General features: G+C 34.3%; 2 protein-coding genes across 2 annotated transcripts in view; one reads left to right on the top strand and one right to left on the bottom strand.

Moving 5' to 3' along the window:
• Window positions 1-24,201, bottom strand: part of LOC142222025 (uncharacterized) — a 681,854-nt gene that overhangs the window by 472,511 nt on the left and 185,142 nt on the right. The window lies entirely within an intron of this gene.
• Window positions 5,292-20,944, top strand: LOC142232503 (uncharacterized). The gene is made up of 3 exons (XM_075303268.1): window positions 5,292-5,850; window positions 6,598-7,819; window positions 20,719-20,944. The coding sequence occupies exons 1-3, from the start codon at window positions 5,292-5,294 to the stop codon at window positions 20,942-20,944; spliced, it is 2,007 nt and encodes a 668-aa protein (XP_075159383.1).

The following is a 24,201-nucleotide window of genomic DNA, read 5'->3' as shown; positions in this document are numbered from 1 at the left end:
GGTAACCTTTTGTTGTATTAATCAAACCCGCAACATATTATGCAAATTGGTTCAGATTTACATATAGCTTCCATATATATGCATCGCTCGATTTTCCCAAATTTGACCATAGTACTCTTATTTATTAACCAATGTTACTCAAATTTCAAATTTTGATGTACTAGCCGATCGTACTTATACGTACTTGTAGCTCTTACATAAGAATATTGCTCGATTTTTTACAAATTTTTATTTATTACCCACATTTAACGATTTTCTCTTTTTTAATAATGGGCTCAATATTAGTGGCATACTAACTCCGTAGGTGCAATATCAACACAGCCAGTGTTGCTAGAAGTAGGGGAAATTCCCTATATGTAGGGGTTTTCTAATATTTAGCGTCTTGTAGGGACGTAGGACCACAATGTAGGACATTTTCACTCAACACAATTTGTAATAATTTTTACATTTTGGTGGCTCTAGAGGAGGAAATTAGAAGCCGGCAAGGCTTGATCTTTAATAATGTGTGGTAAGAAAATTTTGTCAACATTTTATTTCTATAGAACATTTTGTCAAAATTGTATTTCTATAGAAATTTTTTTCAAAATATTATTTCTATAAAAAAATTTCTCAAAATTTTATTTCTGTGGAATTTTGTCACAAAATTTTATTTCTATAGAATTTATTGTCAAAATTTTCTCACAAAAATTAGTTTATAGAAACTTTTTCCAAAATTTTATTTTTATAGAGATTTAACAAAAAGGGTTACTAACAAGGCCGTATTCAGGGGGGGCGGGGGATGAGGGGGATCAAACCCCCCCCCCCAAATTGAATGAATATTTTTATATGAATAAATATATATTTTTAGCTGCATTGAAAAATCTTATTGAAGATGTTGAAGAAAAGCTGGAGGTTTTATTTTGAAAAAAGCTTACCTATAAAACTTGCACAAATCATAGAATACTAGTTGAAAAGCCCGTCAAACGACGGTCGAAAAAAAACAAATTGTTTTAGTTCTCGCACCACAAATGTCATTTTTGGAAAATCTATTTCTGCTTTTTATGTGTGTTTGTTGTTTTTTTTTTTTTTTTTGTGAACATGACTCGCTTTGTTTGGCCATAGCAACAACAACGAAACAGCCAAACACACATGTGTAAATGAAATGGCACAAAACCTGCCTAATTCAGCGATGGAAGCAATAAAGAGATATTTCCAAACGTGCATATTCTTTTAAAAATTTTGGTCACTTTGCCAGTTACTCAGGGATGGAAAATACAATTTTTAAGAAAGTACAAAAAAGGTATTTTTTGAGCGGAAAGGTACTGTTTACTAAATTTCAATAAAAATTTCATCGGAAGATTATTGTCAAGAGACTGAATTTTAAAGAAAATAAAATTTTGACAAAACTTTCTATAGAAATAAAATTTTACAAAAATTTCCTATAGAAATAACATTTTTACAAAATTTTCAATTGAAATAAAATTTTGACAAAATTTTCTATAAAAATAAAATTTTGCAAAAATTCTATATAGAAATAAAATTTTGACAACATTTTCTACTGAAAAAAAAATATCGATAATATAGAATCGCATTCTTTTTTCGACTAAAACTTTCTTGAAGTTCAATAAAATCCTGTTTTTGACTATGTCTTTTATACAATCGAGATTTTCTTCCCACATGAACATGTCTGTTTTGCCATATTTGTAAAAGACTATTAGCAAATAAGGTTGATAAAGACATTCTCAAAATATTAAAATATTTTGTCAAAGCTATTGTACCATAAATCTGATATCGATCCAAAAATGTATACACAAAAGGTACTAAATCATTCGCGGGGGTACTACGGTACAGACCAGGGTGAAAAGGGTTTGAAAAAAGTACTATAGTACTGCATTTTCCATCACTGCAGTTACTACGTGCTCATCCGAACGTTCATTTTCCACAATGAAGAGATTAAAGACGCATCTTAGAAATTCGACTAGCGAGAGTAGACTCAAAGGATTGGCATTAATGTCGGTTTATCGCCGAATAAATGTGCCGACTGAGGAAGTCATTGATTTATTTGCTGCCCAAAAAGCCCGTCGGCTCAATTTAATATTATAAAAATATTGTATACATACCTACACACAAAAAAAAAATTTCTGATTCAATCACGAAATTAATTGATCCAATTAATTTTTTAATTGAAATGTCTTCAATCACAGAAATGATAGTATCAATTAACAAATTAATTGAAGGTCAATTAAAAAATTAATTGATCCAATTAAAAAATTAATTGATACTATTATTTGTGATTGATTTTTGTTTCAATTTAAAAATTTGTTGATTCAATTAAAAAATTAATTGAATATTTTTTAAAACTCAATTAAAATTTTAATTGGAAAATTGTTCGTGAAATTTTTTTCTGTGTATGCATAAATAAAATTTTCTACACATGAGATTATATGAATATTTTTTTTTAAAGTTGAACCCCCCCGAATTAAAATCCTGGCTACGGCCTTGGTTACTAATTTGGGTAGAATTCTACCGACTGTGGCAACCGTGGTGGTAATACAAATTTATATTCTAAGTTATATACGATGCATATTCATGTTTTAAGATAATAAAGTACTTACACCCTCAAAAAAAATCGCCTCTCTAACATATGTTCCAAACATATTTTGCAGGAAGCACATATATTATTGGATACTGCCGAAACATTAATATGTTTGTTTTATGTGAACATATTCTATTTTTGGAAGCATTTTGAGCCAAAAATATTATATGCTTGGAAGAATTTTCCCCAAAGAAGATTGTGCTCATTCCCTAACATAATTTTCACTTCCACGAAATTTTTTAGTTCTTGGCACCTTTTTCTGTAATACAAATAATGTTGAAGAAATTATTCAATTTTATAATTTTTTTAAATTTTACCTTTCGCCTGGACGGAGAATCGAACCGAGGACCATACAGTTTGTAAGCCAACACACTACCACTGAGCTACGTAGCTGTTATAGTCACCAGAAGACAATTATCGTTATAAGTTACATTTATATAGCATAGTTTGCAGCGCCCACGAGCCCATGCAAACATAACATTATTTAACAGAAACATACATGTGTTGGCAACGTGGAGCAGTGGTTAGCATGTCTGCCGTACATGCAAAGGGTCGTGGGTTCAATCCCTGCTCCGACCAAACACCAATTGTTTTTTTTTTTTAATTTACGCATTTATATTTATATTATATTAAATTTTTATAATGAAACTTCGAAATGTGGTTTATTAAAGATTTACAGTCAGAAACAGTGCTTGATATAAACGAAATGGACTGAGCTTTTGGATAAAATATGATTTTTTTATTGCAAAAATAACAATTTTGTAATAAAAAACTGGTTTTGGTATAAAAGTTTGATATTTTGGAAGGAATTCAAAAACTCTAACAAAGGAAGAACGTGGGGTCGAGTATAAACATACATAAATAATTTTATAATATACACAAATTAAATAATATTTAGAATTAATTTAAATAATATTTAGACTTAAGCGTATAAACTTTTTGTCCTTATCATAAAGCAGTTTCCGAAACAACATATAAGCGGTTTCACAGAAATTGCTCTCTTTCGATTCTCTCGCTGTGTTAATTTGATATCTTTCGTCAACCCTCCCGGTTTTTATCTCTATTTCTTTCTCTATACTCTCTCTCTCTCTCTCTCTCTCTTTCGCTCTCTGAATAAAATATCACAACATATATATGTTTACGAGTTTGAATCGTAACTCGATGAGCAACGGACGTGTTCTTAATCTTGCGATCATTACCTTCAGTGAAACTGCATATAACAAGTTTTCTTCGTTTACCGATGAAAATTTAATATTTTTGCCGTTTTGAAATCATATTATATATACTTAAAAACCCCCAAAATAAGTGATTAATAAAAATACAAAATAAAAAAAAAAAAAACTATTTAATCACGTGCTATGAATGGGCTAAATGCTCATTCATTAGAAAATAAAAACAATGTAAACTCAATAGCCGATGCGTCAACTCACAGAGAGCTTCGGGCTCCAGTTACAAAAAAAGACTTTGATAGCAATGAAAAAAGTAACAACAATATTTCATTAATAAAAAATCGTAAACGTAAACACAACAACAACATGGAGTGCAGTGCTATCTCGCAGCTAGGAGAAAACTACTACTCTATATTAGATGATGATTATGATGCCGAGCAGCTGAGAGAATTTCAACAGCATGTTAAAGAGCAAATCTCCAAACGTCATAAACCCAACACTGAACTGGACGAAAACAAAACAAAACCCCCAACTGGAGTGGACGAAGTAACACCAACAACGTCCACAAACTGTAACAACAACTCAAAGATCACAATAAATGATGAATTATTAAATCAAAAACAAAAGATTCCACCAATTAACATATTCGATATTGACTCGAACAAATTGATACAATTTATTAAAAACTGTTTAAAAATAACAGACTTTAAGGTTAAAGTCTATAAACATAAGAAATCACTTTTCTTAAACTCAATTAAGGATTACATTAAAGCCAAGTCTTACTTGGAAAAAGTTGAAGCTAAATTCTTTACATACACGCCAAAAAGCTTAAGGAATAAAACATTTTTGTTAAAGGGTCTCGACGCTGGCATGGATGAGAGTAAAATACTTACTGATCTAAAAAAATTTGAGACTGACAATCTTCACTTTTTGAAAGTATCACCATTTACAACATCCATATCCAAAAAAAATAAACAAATTCTACCGATGTATATGGTTCAGCTGAGCGCTGATAGTGATGTTAACCTACTCAAAAATGTTACTGGTTTAGATCATAGATGCGTAAGATGGGAACATCTCAAACGACCCGAAATAGTCCAATGTAGAAACTGCCAGGGCTTTTTCCATAGCGCAGCTAATTGTTTTCTAACACCAAAATGTGTCAAATGTAGCGAAACCCATGAAAAAGGGAAATGCAATCTGAAGGAAGGAGACCAAGTCTACTGCGTGCTATGTAAAGAACACGGGCACCCAGCATCTTTTAAAGGGTGTCCAGCATATAGAGCCCTTCAACAGAAACTTCAAGAAAAAAGAAAAACAATTATGGAAAGTAAACAAAAAGCCAATAATTATAATGTTCCTACTCAAAATCGCTATTCATATGCTCAAATTACAAAAAATACCCCTAACTCTGATAATTTTAGCACATTTATCCAAGAGGTCAAAACATTAATGATAAATTTAACTGCCCAAATAGCTAACATCCAAAAGGAACTTCAAATTCAAACTTCACGAATTGACACAATATTCTCTTTGATAGACGTATAATGACAGACAACACAAACAAACAATTAAAAATAATAGAAATAAATGTAAATTCTCTGATACAAATTAACAGAAGAATTAATCTTCAAAGGTTTATAGATACACATAATCCCGATATCGTATTACTAAACGAAACTAAACTAAATTGTAAATACAAGTTATATTACGAAGGATATAGCATTATAAGAAAAGATAGACCAAATTCTAAAAGGGCAGGTGGGACAGCAATACTTATAAAGAAATCAATAAAACATAAAAAGTTTACTAATAATACATTAAATAGTCTTAAGTGCTTAGAAACTGTTATAGTAAGAATTCCTCTGAGTCACAATAAATTTTTATTTGTTATTTCGGCTTACTACCCTTCAGGTAATAATGATCCTCACTTTAAAAACGATTTAAATACCCTATTCACTGCTATTAACGCCTTAAATACAGATAATTTATATATACTAGCGGGAGACCTAAACTGCAAACATAAAGAGTGGAAGAATAAGGAAAACAATACCAAGGGAAATATTCTGTACGACTGGGTTAATGATAATTCCATAAATTTAAGATGTAGGTTATATGCATCCTCGCTACCATCGTACCCGAGGTCACAATCATATATCGACGTCTGTATCGCTGACAGCAGAATAGATATACTAAGAGAAAATAACTCGATAAATTGTATAAGAACAATTGATTTTGACAGTGATCACGACGCACTAGAAATTAATATTTCAGTCAAATACCAAGACGATATATTAAATTATTTCATCAGCGATCCTTCATTAAAACGGAATTTTAAAGCAACCAACTGGAAAAGATTTCACGATCGGTTTATACATAACGTGAAAGATATCCATCGCGTCCCATACGACCGCAATCTCACAAATAGTGAAATCGACTGCCACTTAGAACAGATAAACCAAGTGATCAGGAAAACAATCGATGAAACAGTCCCAATTTTTGGAAACAAACGAAAAAGGAAACACACAAATGCAGTCATCGACAAACTTTACTCTGAGAAAAGCAAAATTATAACTTTAATAAAAAGGCACAATAGGTTAGAACGAATTCTGACGGAGGAAACACTGTGTACTTTGAAATCGATTTTAAGGAGGATACGCAAACTTATAGACGAGAACATTTCACTAATGCTTAATAGGAATGTAGAAAACAGGCTGAAAGACTTAAATATTAGGAATAGTGCGGATATGTTCAGTAAAATTAATTCAACTTTTAGAAAAAGGAAGGTAGTGGAAATTGATCATTTGAGACTGCCAGCAAATTATAATAGATTACTTTTTAATTCCGGTTTAGATACGGGGGTCTTAGAAAAAGACACAGATGACAACTATTTGATCTATGACGATGAGGACATTGTTAATGTCATAGGTTCCTATTTTGATTCTGTTCACTCTCGGAAAGAGATTGATTCTGAAATCCACAACCATCTGCGAGTAGACCGAAAATTTAACGCATTTTTGCAGTCAAAAATGACTTTTGAAAATAATCGGGAATCGATTACAACTTTTTCTAACATCCTGCGCTCAAATGACCTCAACGAAGATCAAGCTGGTATACATTTTGTTACACCAGGTTCACTAAAATATATATTCAGGAACCTAAAAAATAAAGTATCTTCCGGAATAGACAATATTCCGAACATTGTTCTGAGGAACTTACCTGAGATCACTATTTTGGACTATTGCGCGATTTTTAACAATCTGATCAACAATTCCTATTTCCCTGAAGTTTGGAAAATCGCGAGGTTAATTGTTATACCGAAAAAGGATAAGGATCCAACTGAACCTAGTAATATGCGCCCGATTAGCTTACTTCCAAACATCAGTAAAATATTTGAAATATGTGTCAACATTACTTTGAATAAACTTTTCGAAGATAAGGGTCTTATATGTGACAAACAATTCGGTTTTAAATACAATCACTCAACCATTAACGCAGTTACTGTATTAACATCCTTTATTAACTGGAACTGGAATAGGAAATATTGTACAGGCGCGTGCCAGATCGATATGGAAAAAGCCTTTGACAATATTTGGATCCCCGGGCTAGTATGCAAAATGGTTGACTATGGTCTTCCGATGCAATTAATAATACTTTTGCACAATATGATATCCGATAAACATTTCATAGTCAATAGGAAAGGCATTAATAGCAAAGTTTTTAATGTGCATAACGGTCTGCAGCAGGGGACAGTTTTGGCTCCCATCCTATTTAACTTATATATATTAGACTTATTGAATACGATCGATAATATAATATCTTTCGCAGACGATATCATAATTTATAATACAGGTGAAACCATATCGGAAATAAATACCGAGTTGCAGCAATCATTTGATGTTGTAGAAACATATGCCACCGATTGGCATATGAAAATAAATACAGACAAATGCGAATCAATCTTGTTTAGGCCTCCAGTGAATAGATGCAACAGTAACGTCAGGAAGAGATGGAGGACTTTCGGTGTATATTCTAGACAAAATGACGTAGCCATTAGGGTTGTAGATACCGTTAAGTATCTTGGAATATATTTAGATAAATTTCTATACTTTAACGATCACGTTAATCAAGTTGTTGAGAAAACGAAAAGGGCATTTTTCGCAAATAAATCTTTATTCTACACGAAGCTTCTCAACCCAGCAACTAAGATATTTATGTACAAGGTGCTAATTCGACCCGTTATAACATATGGTTGTCCAATCTGGTTCAACATTTCCCCATCTTACATGGAAAAAATCCGCGTAGCTGAAAGGAAAATACTAAGAGTTTGTACATCAATGTTTAGAAATAATTCCAATGGTCATTTGAAATATGTATCTAACAAGAATTTATATAAGTACGCAGAAATATGTAGAATCGATAATATAATCATATACCTTATTCGGAATCATATCTCACGGTGCACGCAATGCGAAAATAATAACCTTATAATGGCCCCGTATTATGCGCCATTTTCTTACATAGAGGAATCTATAGGGAAAGGGTATGTCCCTCCTGAAGCTTTTCCTTTTCTAGATAGCCATAAGGTTTTGCAAAACGAAGATGGCGTTCCCATTTTCTACCATCATTATCGCAGGGCAACTAATAAAGCTATAAATATAAACAACGATATGATGTCTAATTTAAGATTTAGTATGAGTATATTTACTACTAACAAAAGTAAAATATTAAATGCAGACACCAACAAACATTGGTGGATTAATTAATATAAGTCACCTTTCCTGGAAAGACATTGTTTTTGTTTTATCCCTTGATACACACTTTTTATATTAGCTAAAATATAATATGTAATGTTTTTTCCCTTTTTTCATTACGTCCCAACTGCCCAATTATATTTCTCCAATGTTACGTATAACTTGAAACACAAAGAATACTTGAATTATACAGTTTATACTAGAGTTCTCCAACAGGAGCATTGTATAGGTTAAGAATAGGCATACTATTGTTTATTTTAGTCTAAATTATACTGAAAAATAAATAAATAAACGATTAAAAAAAAAAAAAAAAAAAAAAAAAAAAATATATGTTTACTCGAAATTTGTAAATTTATATATGTTTACATTCACACATATAATTTTTATGAAACATGCATGCCCCAAACATAATATATTCTAACATATTAACATATGTGTTCCAAACATTTAGTGTTAGTTTGAGAACATTACATGTTTGCACTTAAATATATTGTGTTTAAAAATTGTGCCCGAAACACATTTTGTTTATATCGAAACATATGAAAAACATATTTTTCTAACAGTGTAGTACTTTGTTTTGTAAAATTTTTTAAATTTAACGAAAAATATAGTAGGGAAAATTGTTTGGGAAAGTAGGGAACTCTTTTTGTCCTTGTAGGGTAAACCGAACATATTCCCTGGTAACACTGATTATGAGCTATAGTCAGATTGACAAAAAACACCCATAGACATGTACCCCTTAATTTTCTTAAAGATGCAACTGCGGTTTATCTCCCAGACCTATATGTTACCCCACAAGTGCTTATGATTACTAATTCTGTAATGGTGGTTTAGGGTATGATATAGTCGGCCCCGCCCGACTTTCTACTTTACTTACTTGTTTAAGAATAATTTTTAAATTATCTCAAATACTAAATTGTTGAATTAAAGACAAAAGGGCTTCAAATATTGCTAACTGTAATTATAAAATTTAATTTAAACGTGGGCAATAGAAATATTCACAAGTAGACACCTACAATGCCAAAGCGCTGCAAAACATATGGGGCTTAGTGTACACACATCATCAGTAGATATTAGAGCTCGTGGCAATTTCATGATTTAATCCTGGCATTGGCAACACAAAGCATATTTGTTGTGTTTTTGCATTTACAAACATTTTTACGTATGACATCAACACAATTTCCGGTTGTTGATATCCTTCCTTTAAATGTTTATTTGTGCATGTGCGTGTGTGTTAGGTTTTGTCATGATATGAGTTACATATCAGATGTTGTTTTCTAATAGGATAGTGCCTAATGCAACAACATAGAAACATTGGTTTTACAACCAAATGCTTTAGGACAACTAGTAGACATAATACCCATGAACAGCCTTATGGGTAACGGGGTGTAATATTTTTGTGAAATTAAAAAAAAATGCTAGTGAAGAAAGGACATTAGTTGGACGGGGCTGACTCCATACTATACGATACTCCGAGACTCTATACTATACGATACTCTACTTCATACTACTAAACTTTTTCAGGAGTCGTTGGTCTAAAATTTGCCCTTATGAGAAAACAATTTTGTGTATATTCGGTTAGGAAGCTTAGATTTTGAGACAATGGAATTGGGTACCACTTTTTTTCTATTGTTATAAACTAATATACGAGGTCAATGAAAATTTGAAAATTTAAAAAAAGTAGTATTTCTTAAAAATTTCGCACAAAAAAATGCTTTTATTGGGGCGTATTTTTTCACATCTCTTTATTTCATAAAAATTCCACAAAAAAAATATAAAAATAATAGATATAAAATTTTGACAAAATTTTCAGTAGAAATAAAATTTAGACAATTTTTATACCCTAAACCACATAGTGGTCAGGGTATAATAAGTTTGATCGGCCAAAAAATGTGCCTACCAGAAATATTGATTTTATTTATTTATTTATTCAGTCTATGGAATACATTCCTTACAGACTAGCAATTCTTAAAATAAATTAAGTCTAAAATAGAATTAAAACTATTTAGGGAAATTGAAAAATCTAAATCAAAGTTATTATTTAAATTATTAAATTCTTTAAGTGATCTTAAAATTGGTTCCGAAGATCCATAGTTTGTTCTATGAGCAGGAATTGCAAAATAATCATGCTTTCGCAAACAATGTATTGGTACTTTAAAACCAATCAACTCTAAAAGAGACGGACAATCTATAAATCCATTAATTATTTTATAAATAAACAAAACTGAAAACTTTAATCTACGCGATTGAAGAGAATCCAAATGAATTAGCCTACACCTAGCTTCATATGAAGGCAAAGGATCAGTAAAAGGCACAGACAATAATGCAAACTTTATAAACTTTTTCTGCAATTTTTCAATTCGATCGCAATGGACAGTATATATGGGATTCCAAACAATGGCAGCATATTCCATATTGTTACGGATGCCCTTGTGCGACTAGGGGATATTATTTTTGGACACCGGCTAGCCTCGTCGACACCTCAGGCGTGGTCCCATCCCAATATCCCAGTCCAGGCCCGCTGACAATAAAAAAAAGTCCTAACATCACACAAACAAAAACTAACACAACATGCACATTCCATTACGTATGGAAGGTCGCCCCATAAAATATATACCGATCGACTCAGAATCACCTCCTGAGTCGATCTAGCGCTTGGTGTCCGTCCGTCCGTCCGTCTGTCCATGTCTTTGTTGTTCACAGGATTCCGGTCGCAATTATTAACCGATTTTGATGAAATTTGGTACAGGGAGTTTTTTGGGCACAAGGACGAACGATTTCGACAAATGGGGTCACGTTGCGCTTTTTTTTCAAACGGATCGTCACCACATTTGGCAAAAGGTAATCTTTTCGTCGCCCTTCAAGTTTGCAAAATTTCATCCAAATCGGTTCAGATTTAGATATAGCTCTCATATATATGTATCGCCCGATTTTCCCAAATTTGCCCACAAAACCTTTATTTATCAACCGATCTTACTCAAAGTTGGCTAAATATAACTTTCTATAGCACTAACTATATGTGCACAAAATCATCGAAATCGGTTAAGATTTAGCTATAGCTCCCATATATATGTATCGCCCGATTTGTCTAAATTTGGCCATAAAACCCTCATTTATCAACCGATCTTACTCAAATTTGGCTAAATGTTGTCTTCTATAGCACTAACTATATGTGCAAAAAACATCGAAATCGGTTCAGATTTAGATATAGCTCCCATATATATATGTATAGCCCGATTTTCCCAAATTTGGCCATAGAACCCTTATTTATTAACCGATCTTACTAAAAGTTGGCTAGATCCAGTCCTCTATAGTACTTACTATATGTGCAAAATTTCATCGAAATCGGTTCAAATGTAGATATAGCTCCCATATATGTATCACCCGATTTTGAAAAATTCGCCCCTAATAACCTTATGTTTGACCATACAGGCCTCATTTCTTAACTGATCTTACTCAAATCTTGCACAAGGTAACCTTTTGTGGTATTAATCAAACCAGCAAAATATTATGCAAATTGGTTCAGATTTAGATATAGCTTCCATATATATGCATCGCTGGATTTTCCCACATTTGGACATAGTACTCTTATTTATTAACCAATGTTACTCAAATTTCAAATTTTGATGTACTACCCGATCGTACTTATACGTACTTGTAGCTCTTACATAAGAATATTGCTCGATTTTTACAAATTTGTATTTATTACCCACACTAATTTAACGATTTTCTCTTTTGTAATAATGGGCTCAATATTAGTGGCATACTAGCTCCGTAGGCGCAATATCAACACAGCCAGTGTTGCTAGAAGTTGGGGAAATTCGCTATATGTAGGGCTTTTCTAATATTTAGCGTCTTGTAGGGACGTAGGGCCACAATGTAGGACATTTTCACTCACCACAATTTGTAATAATTTTTACATTTTGGTGGCTCTAGAGGAGGAAATTAGAAGCCGGCAAGGCTTGATATTTAACAATGTGTGGTAAACTTTATTCCTGTAGGAGATTTTGTCAACATTTTATTTCTATAGAACATTTTGTCAAAATTGTATTTCTATAGAATTTTTTTTCAAAATATTATTTCTATAAAAAAATTTTCTCAAAATTTTATTTCTGTGGAATTTTTTCTCAAAATTTTATTTCTATAGATTTTATTGTCAAAATTTTATTTCTATAGAAAAATTTCTCACAAAAATTTGTTTATAGAAACTTTTTCCAAAATTTTATTTTTATAAAGATTTAACAAAAAAGACTACTAATTTGGGTAGAATTCTACAAACTGTGACAACCGTGGTCGTAATACAAATTTATATTCCAAGTTATATACGTTGCATATTCATGTTTTAAGATAATAAAGTACTTAGAACCATTTTTGTTTTGTAATATTTTTTAAATTTAACGAAAAATATAGTAGGGAAAAATGTTTGGGAATGTATAGGAAAGTAGGTAACTTTTTTTGTCCTTGTAGGGTAAACCGAACATTTTCCCTGGCAACATTGACTATGAGCTCTAGTTAGATTGACACAAAGCACCCATAGACATGTACCCCTTAATTTTCTTAAATATGCAACTGTGGTTTATCTCCCAGACCTATATGTTACCCCACAAATGCTTATGATTACTCATTCTGTAATGGTGGTTTAGGGTATGATATAGTCGGCCCCGCCCGACTTTCTACTTTACTTACTTGTTTTTTATAGAAATACAATTTTGAAAAAATTTTCAATAGAAATACAACTTTAACAAAATTTTCTATAAATATATAAATTTAACAAAATTTTCTATAAAAATAAAATTTTAAAATTTTCCGTATAGAAACTAAATGGATATAAATTTTTGACAAAATTTTTTATAGGAATAAACTTTTGATAAAATTTTCTATAGCAATACAATTTTGACAAAATTTTCTATAGAAATAAAAATTTTATAAAATTATCTATAGAAATAAAATTTTGATAAACCCTTCTATAGAAATGGGAGCCACCGTGGTGCAATGGTTAGCATGCCCAACTTGCATACACAAGGTCGTGGGTTCGATTCCTGCTTCGACCGAACACCAAAAAGTTTTTCAGCGGTGGATTATCCCAAAGCTTCTCTAAGTGGATTCACTGCAATGTGGAACGCCGTTCGGACTCGGCTATAAAAAGGAGGTCCCTTGTCATTGAGCTTAAAATGGAATCGGGCAGCACTCAGGGATAAGAGAGAAGTTCACCAATGTGGTATCACAATGGACTGAATAGTCTAAGTGAGCCTGATACATCGGGCTGCCACCTAACCTAACCTATAGACTGCAAGATGGTTGGATGGACGCACGTTTCGGAATTACCACATTCCTCATCAGCATCCTCTACTTGCAGCAAAACTATCAACCAATTATCAGAATAAATTCAGGCAGTTCACTAAACCCAAAAGTAAACCACACTTGAACCTTCTGAAAAAAGGTTTTACATGATAGCCGGCTTATGCCGAAATAAATTCGTACAAACATATATTTTTCCTTTGCCACCGTCAAATCATCGATTTGAGTGTAGTTGGATGGGTTTATTTCGAGCGTGCTTCCTCTTTTTCTTCATTCGTTTTGTTTTGTTATTGTTGGCTTTTTTCATTAATCATTGTTGGTGTTTTTGATTTCAGCTTAAAACCATGCATTGACTAAACTACAAGTGTAGAGGAAAAAGAAATCAATAACACCAAAAAATTTTATTTTTATAGAAAATTTTGTCAAAATTTTATTTTTAAAGAAAATTTGGTCAAAATTTTATTTTTATAGAAAATTTGGTTAAAATTTCATTTTTATAGAAATTTTTGTAAAAATTTTATTTTTATAGAAAACTTTCTAAAAATTTTAATTTTATCGAAAATTTTGTGAAAATGTTATTTTTATGGAAAATTTTGTTAAAATTTTAATTTTATGAAAAATTTGTCAAAATATTATTTTTATAAAAAAATTTTGTCAAAATTTTATTCCTATAGAAAATTTTGTCAGCGTTTTATTTCTATAGAGAATTTTGTCAACATTTTATTTCTATAGAAAATTTTGTCAAAGAGGTATATTTTGGAAAAAATCTACCAAAACAAGAATTCTACCAACCTACCAAGCAGAGAAAAATCTGAACATGGTTGCAATGAATTTTGTCAAAATTTTATTTTCATAGAAAATTTTGTCAAAATTTTATTTTTATAGGAAATTTTGTCAAAATTTTATTTTTATAGAAATTTTGTCAAAATTTTATTTTTATAGAAATTTTGTCAAAATTTTATTTTTATAGAAAATTTTCTCAAAGAGGTATATTTTGGAAAAAATCTACCAAAACAAGAATTCTACCAACCTACCAAGGAGAGAAAAATCTGAACATGGTTGCAACGAATTTTGTCAAAATTTTATTTTTATAGAACATTTTGTCAAAATTTTATTTTTAAGGAAATTTTGTCAAAATTTTATTTTTATAGAAAATTTTGTCAAAATTTTATTTTTATAGAAAATTTTGTCAAAAAAATTTTATTTTTATAGAAAATTTTGTCAAAATTTTATTTTTATAGAAAATTTTGTCAAAATTTTATTTTTATAGAAAATTTTGTCAAAATTTTATTTTTATAGAAAATTTTGTCAAAGAGGTATATTTTGGAAAAAAATCTACCAAAAGAAGAATTCTACCAACCTACCAAGCCGAGAAAAATCTACCGTGTCTATGACCCAGATAACTAAAATACTGGAGAACAGCTCAAGGAGAGTGGAAGACGGCTGAAGGATAGACGACTGAAGGAGAGTTTTTGGTGACCCGTGTCCCACACACGGGTCACCTAAAATTGAGGACGATGGCGCATGTAGGGTGTGTTTTGAGAATGACGAGACCGTAGAACTCTACCATTGTCACTGTCCTGCCTTTACTAGGCAAAGAAATACTGAAATTGGAAATACAGAAATATTTTAGGCCCACAAAGACGTGTGTCGAATTTAGTTCTTATCGGTCCATTTTTTTATTTTTATTTTGGCAAAGCCGTCATATAGACCGATCTCCCGTTTTCACTTCTTGAGGGGATAGAAGACCCACACTGAAAAAAATATTGTCGTGAGGTCAAAGATTTCATGTCTTTAAAATACAAATGCAAATTTTGCTTAGCAAATAAGACGCATTTCTCTAGTATAAAATTTTTTGTCCTTGGCCAAAGGTCGATAAACTTTTCAATGAAGTCGTATTGTCCTTATAATTAAGTGATTGGTTTAAAAATGGATATCATAACATGAAAGAAAAAATGCTTGGGCTAAGGTCAACTTGACTTTAATAATTTAGAAAAAATCTTTAAATTTAATGAAATTGTCTTTAAATTTGTTGTCTTTTTGCATCTTGACTACAAAGGTAAAAATCGTTCAAATAGAGGATATGTTTTTCAACACTTTATTTTAAAGACGTTTTGTACCTGAAACACAGCATAATTTCTACTAGAAGTCGAGTCTTAATTTGGAAAAAAAGACGTCGTTAACTTGTTTTTAAAGGACTTTGATAGCATATGAAGAAAAAAAGCTGAAAAAGCGAAAAATTGAAATTTGCTTCCTAGAAGCAAGTACACAAAACCCGATTTTAAAAGAGAATTATGTCTTAAAAGTATCCTTACTTGTATTCTCCGCTTCTTTGGCTCGGAATCAATACCACATTTTTTAAAGTAAAGACAAAATCTTTGGAACCAAAATCAAATTGCTCGATACTAAAAGTTAAATTTCGAGATTTTATTTCTCGTACTCATTCGAATAATGGGGGAATTTAGATATCAAATCAAGGCGTTAATTTATCATTATCTTGCATGTCTACATGAGATATTTCAGAGTTCTGTAAAACTCGATACATTTTGATAAGCGTATTATTTGAAACTATCTTCGTGAGGTAGTATATTTTTTAAAATCCATCTAAACGTAGGACTTTTACAAGAAAATCTTAAATTTGATCAATGGTTGTGGGCATTTAAAATTCTGCCTGACCGAAACTTGTTGTTATTGACCATCTTATTTTTACGTTGAACATGGTTGCATTGAATATATCGTATGATCTTGGTGAAAATGTGATAAATTAAAATATTTGCCTCTGTACATGATCGCCAAAAGCATCTTTTTTGCCTTGTGTGGAAATAATTCAAAGTAAATCCAAGCACCTACCCAATCGTATGCATGTCATGCACTCCTCCATGTATTTTGAAAAACATACACACTCGAATAGAAAAGAAAATGCTTTTGTTGTATCTCGAAAAAAGATTGGATATTGTCGTGTGGCAACAATTAGAAATTTGTAAACACTTATTTATGTCCGTCCATCCGTCCATTCATCCATCCATTCATGCTTGTGTCAAGTGACAAGCTATCTATGAAGCCCTAGAACGAACATTCAATGCAATCTATTTTTATATCATTTCATTTTACACATACTCCTCCTGTCAATGATGACATTTTATGCTTCCTGATGACACACAAGAACAACACCATCACCATCATCATCAGAGCCAAACAGCAGAAACAAAGAAAGGCAAGGACAAATTAAGAGATTTCAATGCCAATGTTAAAAGTTTATGTAGCAAATAAAAAAGGCAAGTACATGCCAAAACATATGGTGTTGGTAATAAAAACAAATATAATTGAATTTTTAATTATTAATTTCATGTTGTTCCATATGGTAGCATGAATGAAAATAGTATCAATATAGCAAATATTCATACGCAAAGATGGTCGAGAAATTTAATAGAAAAAGTTTTCAAAGTGGCGTTTTCATTAGGAACAAATTTTCTACCACAGAGATGTTAGAAAATCTATATCTACTGCAAACATTTTTAAAATTATTGTATTCTATCCATATTAAAGGAGGCTGCTCAACCAACTAAAACGCTCTTAGTTCTAACAACACTGGACTTCCTTCTTTGGTTTCTTAGTGGTGCTTAGCCTCTCAAATTTACAATGACGAAGTACATTCTCGTAAGTGTAGAAATACCATCCCCTTCAGACTGAATGATCAGAATATTTTCTTTGGATGGTATTTCGCGAAATCAAAGAGCCCGACGGGGTTTGATGTGGAAAGTCCAGACGATATTGTATTAGGAGACTGCAGTATGGAGGTGTCGAGATAGCTGAGACCGTAGACATTTAAAAAGATGGCGTGTATATTCATCTAATCGTCTCTTAATGCAAATGAGTTTCTGCGTTGTTGCATTATAGTCGACGAAACTTGCAATCGATGACACCCAATCTCACCGCGGCAGGTTCTCTACACCGGATTGACCCGATGGGTCCGACTCTTCGGCTTGCGGCAGCATCAGTGTATGTGTTGTTTCGTCCATTTTTTTGTGTCAGAGGAGGTGCATCCAGGGGAGCCTTCTCCGTTTGCTTTTGGTCGGAGCCGGGATAAAGAAAAACCCCGGACCGTGGTTTCACTGTGCCGTTCGGTTTCGGTGAGGTGTAACCGGTGCTGGAGTGAGTGCATGTCCAGAACTGTTCCCGCCTAACACAGATACGGCAGCATAGTCGCATTGACTACGTGGCAGGATGCTGTGCCAACGACGGCAGCAGACTACATGACCCAACGACTGCTACGGCTAAACAATATTCCCCGCCGCAGCATCTTACACTAAACATTGTTGTACCACCCAGCAAAAAAAAAAATAGAAGTTCTTCCAAAGGCATATCTTTAAAAGCACTCCCATAGATGTTCTTTATTTTAACTACACAGGAAATTCTTTTAATTCGGTTTTTATAACTTTATAACTTTTTTCTTATTTTTAAATGATAATTTAACCTTTTGATACCCTCCACCATAGGATGGGGGGTATATTAACTTTGTCATTCCGTTTGTAACACATCGAAATATTGCTCTAAGACCCCATAAGGTACATATATTCTGGGTCGTGGTGAAATTCTGAGTCGATCTGAGCACGTCCGTCCGTCCGTCTGTTGAAATCACGCTAACTTCCGAACGAAACAAGCTATCGACGTGAAACTTGGCACAAGTAGTTGTTATTTGCAAGCCAAATTTGGCTTGCAAATCCTCTAAGAGGAGCAAATTTCATCCGATCCGGCTGAAATTTGGTACATGGTGTTAATATATGGTTTCTAACAAACATGCAAAAATTGGTCCACATCAGTTCATAATTACATATAGCCCCCATATAAACCGATCCCCCGATTTGGCTTGCGGAGCCTCTAAGAGAAACAAATTTCGTCCGATCCAACAGAAATTTGGTACATGGTGTAAGTATATGGTCTCCAATAACAATGCAAAAATTGGTCCACATCGGTCCATAATTATATATAGCCCCCATATAAACCGATCCCCCGATTTGGCTTGTGGAGGCTCTAAGAGAAGCAAATCTCATCCGATCCGGCTGAAATTTGGTACGTGATGTTAGTATATGGTCTCTAACAACCATGCAAAAATTGGTCCACATCGGTTCATAATTATATATAGCCCCCATATAAACCGATCACCAGATTTGACCTCCGGAGCCACTTGGAAGACCAAAATTCATCTGATTCAGTTGAAATTTGGTACGTGGTGTTAATATATGGCCTCAAACTCCCATGCAAAAATTGGTCGATATCGGTCCATAATTATATATAGGCCCCATATAAACCGATCCCCAGATTTAACCTCCAGAGCCCCATGGAAGAGCAAAATTCTTCCCATTCAGTTGAAATTTGGTACGTGATGTTAGTATATGGTATCCAACTACCATGCAGGAATTGGTTCCTATCACTCCATAATTATATATAGCTCCCATATAAACCGATCCCCAGATTTGACCTCCGGTGCCTTTTGGAGAAGCAAAATTCATCCGATCTGCTTGAAATTTGGTACGTGGTGGAAGTATATGATATTTAACAACCATGCCAAAAGTGGTTCATATCAGTCCATAATCATACATAGCCTCATATAAACCGATCCCGAGATTTGGAGCCTCTTGGAGGAGCAAATTTCATCCGAGTGAGTTGAAATTTGGTACATTGTGCTAGTATATGGTCGTTAACAACCATGCCGAACTAGGTCCATATCGGTCTATAGTTATATATGGCCCTCAGATAAATCGATCCCCAATCACACAAAAATTGGTCCATATCAAGTTCATAATTGTATATAGCCCCCATATAAGCGACCCCCATATTTCAATTCTGGCTTTCTTCCACATATGGACTAACTCACAATTTAGAAAACGATGTTAAGAAGTTTTAAGATAGCACAACCCAATTAATTCGATTGTGGGTGACAGTCTTTAGTACAAGTTGCTATGCAATCTATGGTGGAGGGTACATAAGATTCGGCCTGGCCGAACTTACGGTCGTATATACTTTTTTATAATTCGCTTTTTTCTTATTTTTAAATGGTAATTTAACAGTTTTTGTTTCAAAAAGGTTAAAAACAGATTAAGAAAATTTTTACTACTTCCGGATCCAAAAGAACATTTTCACTACTTTTTTGTAAACACTTTTTTTTGCTGGGCAGTTCCGAAGAGTACATAATTTTTACTATTTAATTGCAACGGGTTTCGAGGTAAGATCAATGAGATTGTAGATTTTATGAACCAGAATGGAATCAGTGTCGCGGTGATCCAAGAGAAAAAACTAAATGCCACTTGTAGCTTGCGCCATTGTAATGGTTACGATGGCGCAAGGTAAGAATCGCACAAGGAATGGAGGTGGAAGCCTGACTTTCATATTGCACTGTTCCGTGCAGTATAGACCTATGTCGCCTGAGCCAGACACTAGTGACCCCTAAATGGAATGTATGGGGGTAATTGTCAAGTCTGGAGCTACCGACATAGAGATATACAATGGTTGGAGGCTATGCTCCAGAGTATAGCCCAAAAATTGAGTGGCTGCTGTGTGGGAATAAACGTTTGCTGCTTGCAGGCTTTAATGTCCACCATGAACTTTGGAATTTTCTTCTGGGTAATGACCAGAGAGTTATAGCTTTGGAAAAGCAGATAGATGACTTCACATTGCAGCGGTTCGCCAGATATATCTTTAGCGTCACCTGGTCTAATAAATGACATATCCTTACAACCCGTCATTTTACTGGGGCCAGACCACTTTTTCATAATTTTCACTATTGACTGACCGTTAGATTTCATGATCTCTGAACGCCGGACATTTATAAACCAAAAGAAATTCAGCTGGAACGACTTCAGAGAATACACAAATCGCCGCTTCAGTGAGCTAGTGTCCTTCTACCAAAATCATGTTGTCAAAGGTTGTTCCGGGGCATTATCAATGTAGCTGGTACTCGCTTCATACCCGCTTGTCAATTTGTTCAGATGAGGCGCGCCCATCTAATGCGGTGGGACTCGCATAATGAACGCCAACGTGCTAACCCTGCTGATCCTAGAATCACGGGACTGAATATAGACATTAGTAAGATAGACGACGAGCACAAGCGGAACACATGGTTCGAACAACTGAAGCAATGTAACCTATGAACAGGAATAGGTAAGTTGTGTCACACTGTTGAGCCACAAGAGATGAAGGGATCTCAGTCACCTTTGACGGCGTGACCGTGACTAATCCGAGGAGATGCGCTAGATTTTTCAACCGACATTTTGTCGAGCATAACAAGAGTGATCGGGCTAAAAGGTAGCCATTCGTCGCCATTGTGATCACTACAGGATTTCTATGCTTATGCTGCAGCATTTGGGAATACTGGGAGTTGAGTACCTGACCAGACTCCTCAATTTGTCCTTGGAATCACTCATTATCCCCAATGTCTGCAAAATGGATAGTGTGACTCCCCTACTGAATCCAGGCAAAGACTGAAGTAAGGTTCAATCGTACAGACCGTTTTCCCTTCTCTCTCTAGTAGCCAAGACACTTGAGGCACTACTCCTCCCCAGCCATGAGGAGAATTTTCCAACTGCCAACTATTAAAATGGATTCCTAAAGTTACATAGCACGACCACCAAAACCAAACCAAAATGTTTCTTCCTGGTGGTAATCACTCATTGCACCCGATGTCTGGAAAATGGATAGGGTGACTCCCCTACTGAATCCAGGCAAAGACACAGGTGAACCGTACAGACCGATTTCCAAAGGCACTTTGGGCGCAACTCCTCCCCATCCTTGTGGACAATTTTCCAGCTGCACGACGACTAGTTTGCATACCATTTCAGCATTCATTAATAGAGGACTCAATCAGCCCAAGCCGTCTCATAGGACGGTCCTCGTAGCATTAAACCGATCGTATGCATTCCATACGGTCAACCATGACAGAATCTTTGAGGACGTCGAAAATACGTCCCTATCGGCAGAAACAAAATTATCTGTGCGTACGCCAGTCGTATGTGGAATTAAGAGATAAGAAGTCAAAAGGGTGATCGCCGTCTCGGGGGCCTTTTTTTAGGCCTCCACCGTATTTTTCGTAGCGTTACCGCGTTTGCCAACTATCTGTTCCTCTTTTTAGAGTAAGAACTGTTTGGACTATGGGAGCCACCGTGGTGCAATGGTTAACATGCACGCCTCTCATACATAGGGTCGTGGGTTCAACCCCAGTTTCAACCGAACACCAAAAAGTTTTTCACCGGAGGATTATCCCCTCTCAGCAAAGCTGTTGACATCTCCGAGTGTTTCGAAGCCTCCGCAGTGTGGAACGCCGTTCGGACCCGCCTATAAAAAGTAGTCATTTAGCACAACATAGAATCGGGCAAAACTCATTGATAAAAGAAAAGTTCACCACTATGGTATCATAATGGACTGAATAGTCTAAGTGAGTCTGAAGTATCGGGCTGCCATTAACTAACGTAACCTAACCTATTGGAGTATCTTTGTATATAAACAAACTTGGGTTTGTTTATGTTTCGAGAAGAGGCCTATCGAATTTGTGCAAACCATTGGTCTGCTATTTACTGCAATTTTGTAGTATTTGGCAAAATAAATGTAGAGGTGTTGAGGGCTATGAGAAGAAATTGCTTTGTCCACATTAAATAAAGTGAAACATCTCATAAGTTGACACCTTTACTCAAAATCTGCAAGAGTTTTGCACAAGCCTACACACAACACTAAACCATGGTATAGAATATAAGAATAATAATCGGGACGAACTTAGTTCTGTTCTTACTTCTTTAACATAGGCTATTAACAGATCCATTTTTATACCCATAGGATGGTGGCACCAGTAGTTGTTATTGATGTACGTCGGATGGTATTGCAAATGGGCCATATCGGTCCACTTTTACGTATAGCCCCCATATAAACGGACCCCCAAACTTGGCTTGCGATTGCTCCAAGAGAAGCAAATTTTATCCGATCCAGCTGAAATTTAGTACATGGTGTTAGTATATGGTCTCTAACAACCATGCAAAAATTGGTCCACATCGGTCCATAATTATATATAGCCCCAACATAAACCGATCACCAGATTTGACCTCCGAATCCTCTTGGAAGACCAAAATTCATCCGATTCAGTTGAAAATTTTTTAACTTGGTGTTAATATATGGCCTCAAACACCCATTCAAAAATTGGTCGAAATCGGTGCATAATTATATATAGCCCCCATATAAACCGATCCCCAGATTTGACATCCGGTGCCCTTTGGACCTTTTGGACAACCGATCTGGTTGATATTCGGATCGTAGTGGTAGTATATGATATTTAACAACCATGCCAAAAGTGGTCCATAGCAGTCCATAATCATATCTCCATCACTACACTCCTGAGTCCAATCGACAGTCCGCTGAGTGGACAGCGACCGGTGAACCGTCTCCGAAGCGTGGAAAGACTCAAAAGTCCGCTGGCAAAGTAATGGCCTCTGTTTTTTGGGATGCGCATGGAATAATTTTTATCGATTATCTTGAGAAGGGAAAACCCATCAACAGTGGCTATTATATGGCGTTATTGGAGCGTTTGAAGGTCGAAATCGCGGCAAAACGGCCCCATATGAAGAAGAAAAAAGTGTTGTTCCACCAAGACAACGCACCGTGCCACAAGCCATTGAGAACGATGGCAAAAATTCATGCATTGGGCTTCGAATTGCTTCCCCACCCACCGTATTCTCCAGATCTGGCCCCCAGCGACTTTTTCTTGTTCTCAGACCTCAAAAGGATGCTCGCAGGGAAAAAATTTGGCTGCAATGAAGAGGTGATCGCCGAAATTGTGGCCTTTTTTTTAGGCAAAACCGAAGGAGTACTAACAAAATGGTATCAAAAAATTGGAAGGTCCTTATAATCGTTATATCGCTCTTGAAGGGAACTATGTTGAATAATAAAAACGAATTTTGACAAAAAAAATATGTTTTTCTTTGTTAGACCGGGGACTTATCAGCCAACTTGTTATATGGCCGTTAACAACCACGCCTAACTAGGTCCATATCGGTCTATAGTTATATATAGCCCTCAGATAAATCCATCCCCAATCACACAAAAATTGGTCCTTTTCAAGGCCATAATTCTATATAGCCCCCATATAAGCGAACCCCATATTTCAATTTTCATATCGATTCGTAATTATTTGTAGACTTAGCTATACATAACTTTTTTGTCTAATATATACCACGTATGGACTAACTCACAATTTAGAAAACGATGTTAAGAAGTTTTAAGATACCACAACGCAAGTAATTCGATTGTGGATGAAAGTCTTTATTAGAAGTTTCTACGCAATCGATGGTGGAGGGTACATAAGATTCGGCCTGGCCGAACTTACGGCCGTATATACTTGTTTTTTTTTTGTCTAATATATACCACT

Source organism: Haematobia irritans, chromosome 1, assembly GCF_050003625.1.
Source record: "Haematobia irritans isolate KBUSLIRL chromosome 1, ASM5000362v1, whole genome shotgun sequence".
In the NCBI taxonomy this organism is placed as follows: Eukaryota; Metazoa; Arthropoda; class Insecta; order Diptera; family Muscidae; genus Haematobia; species Haematobia irritans.
The sequence above is the reverse complement of the archived record's forward strand: the minus strand, read 5'-3'. Positions and strand labels throughout refer to the sequence as shown.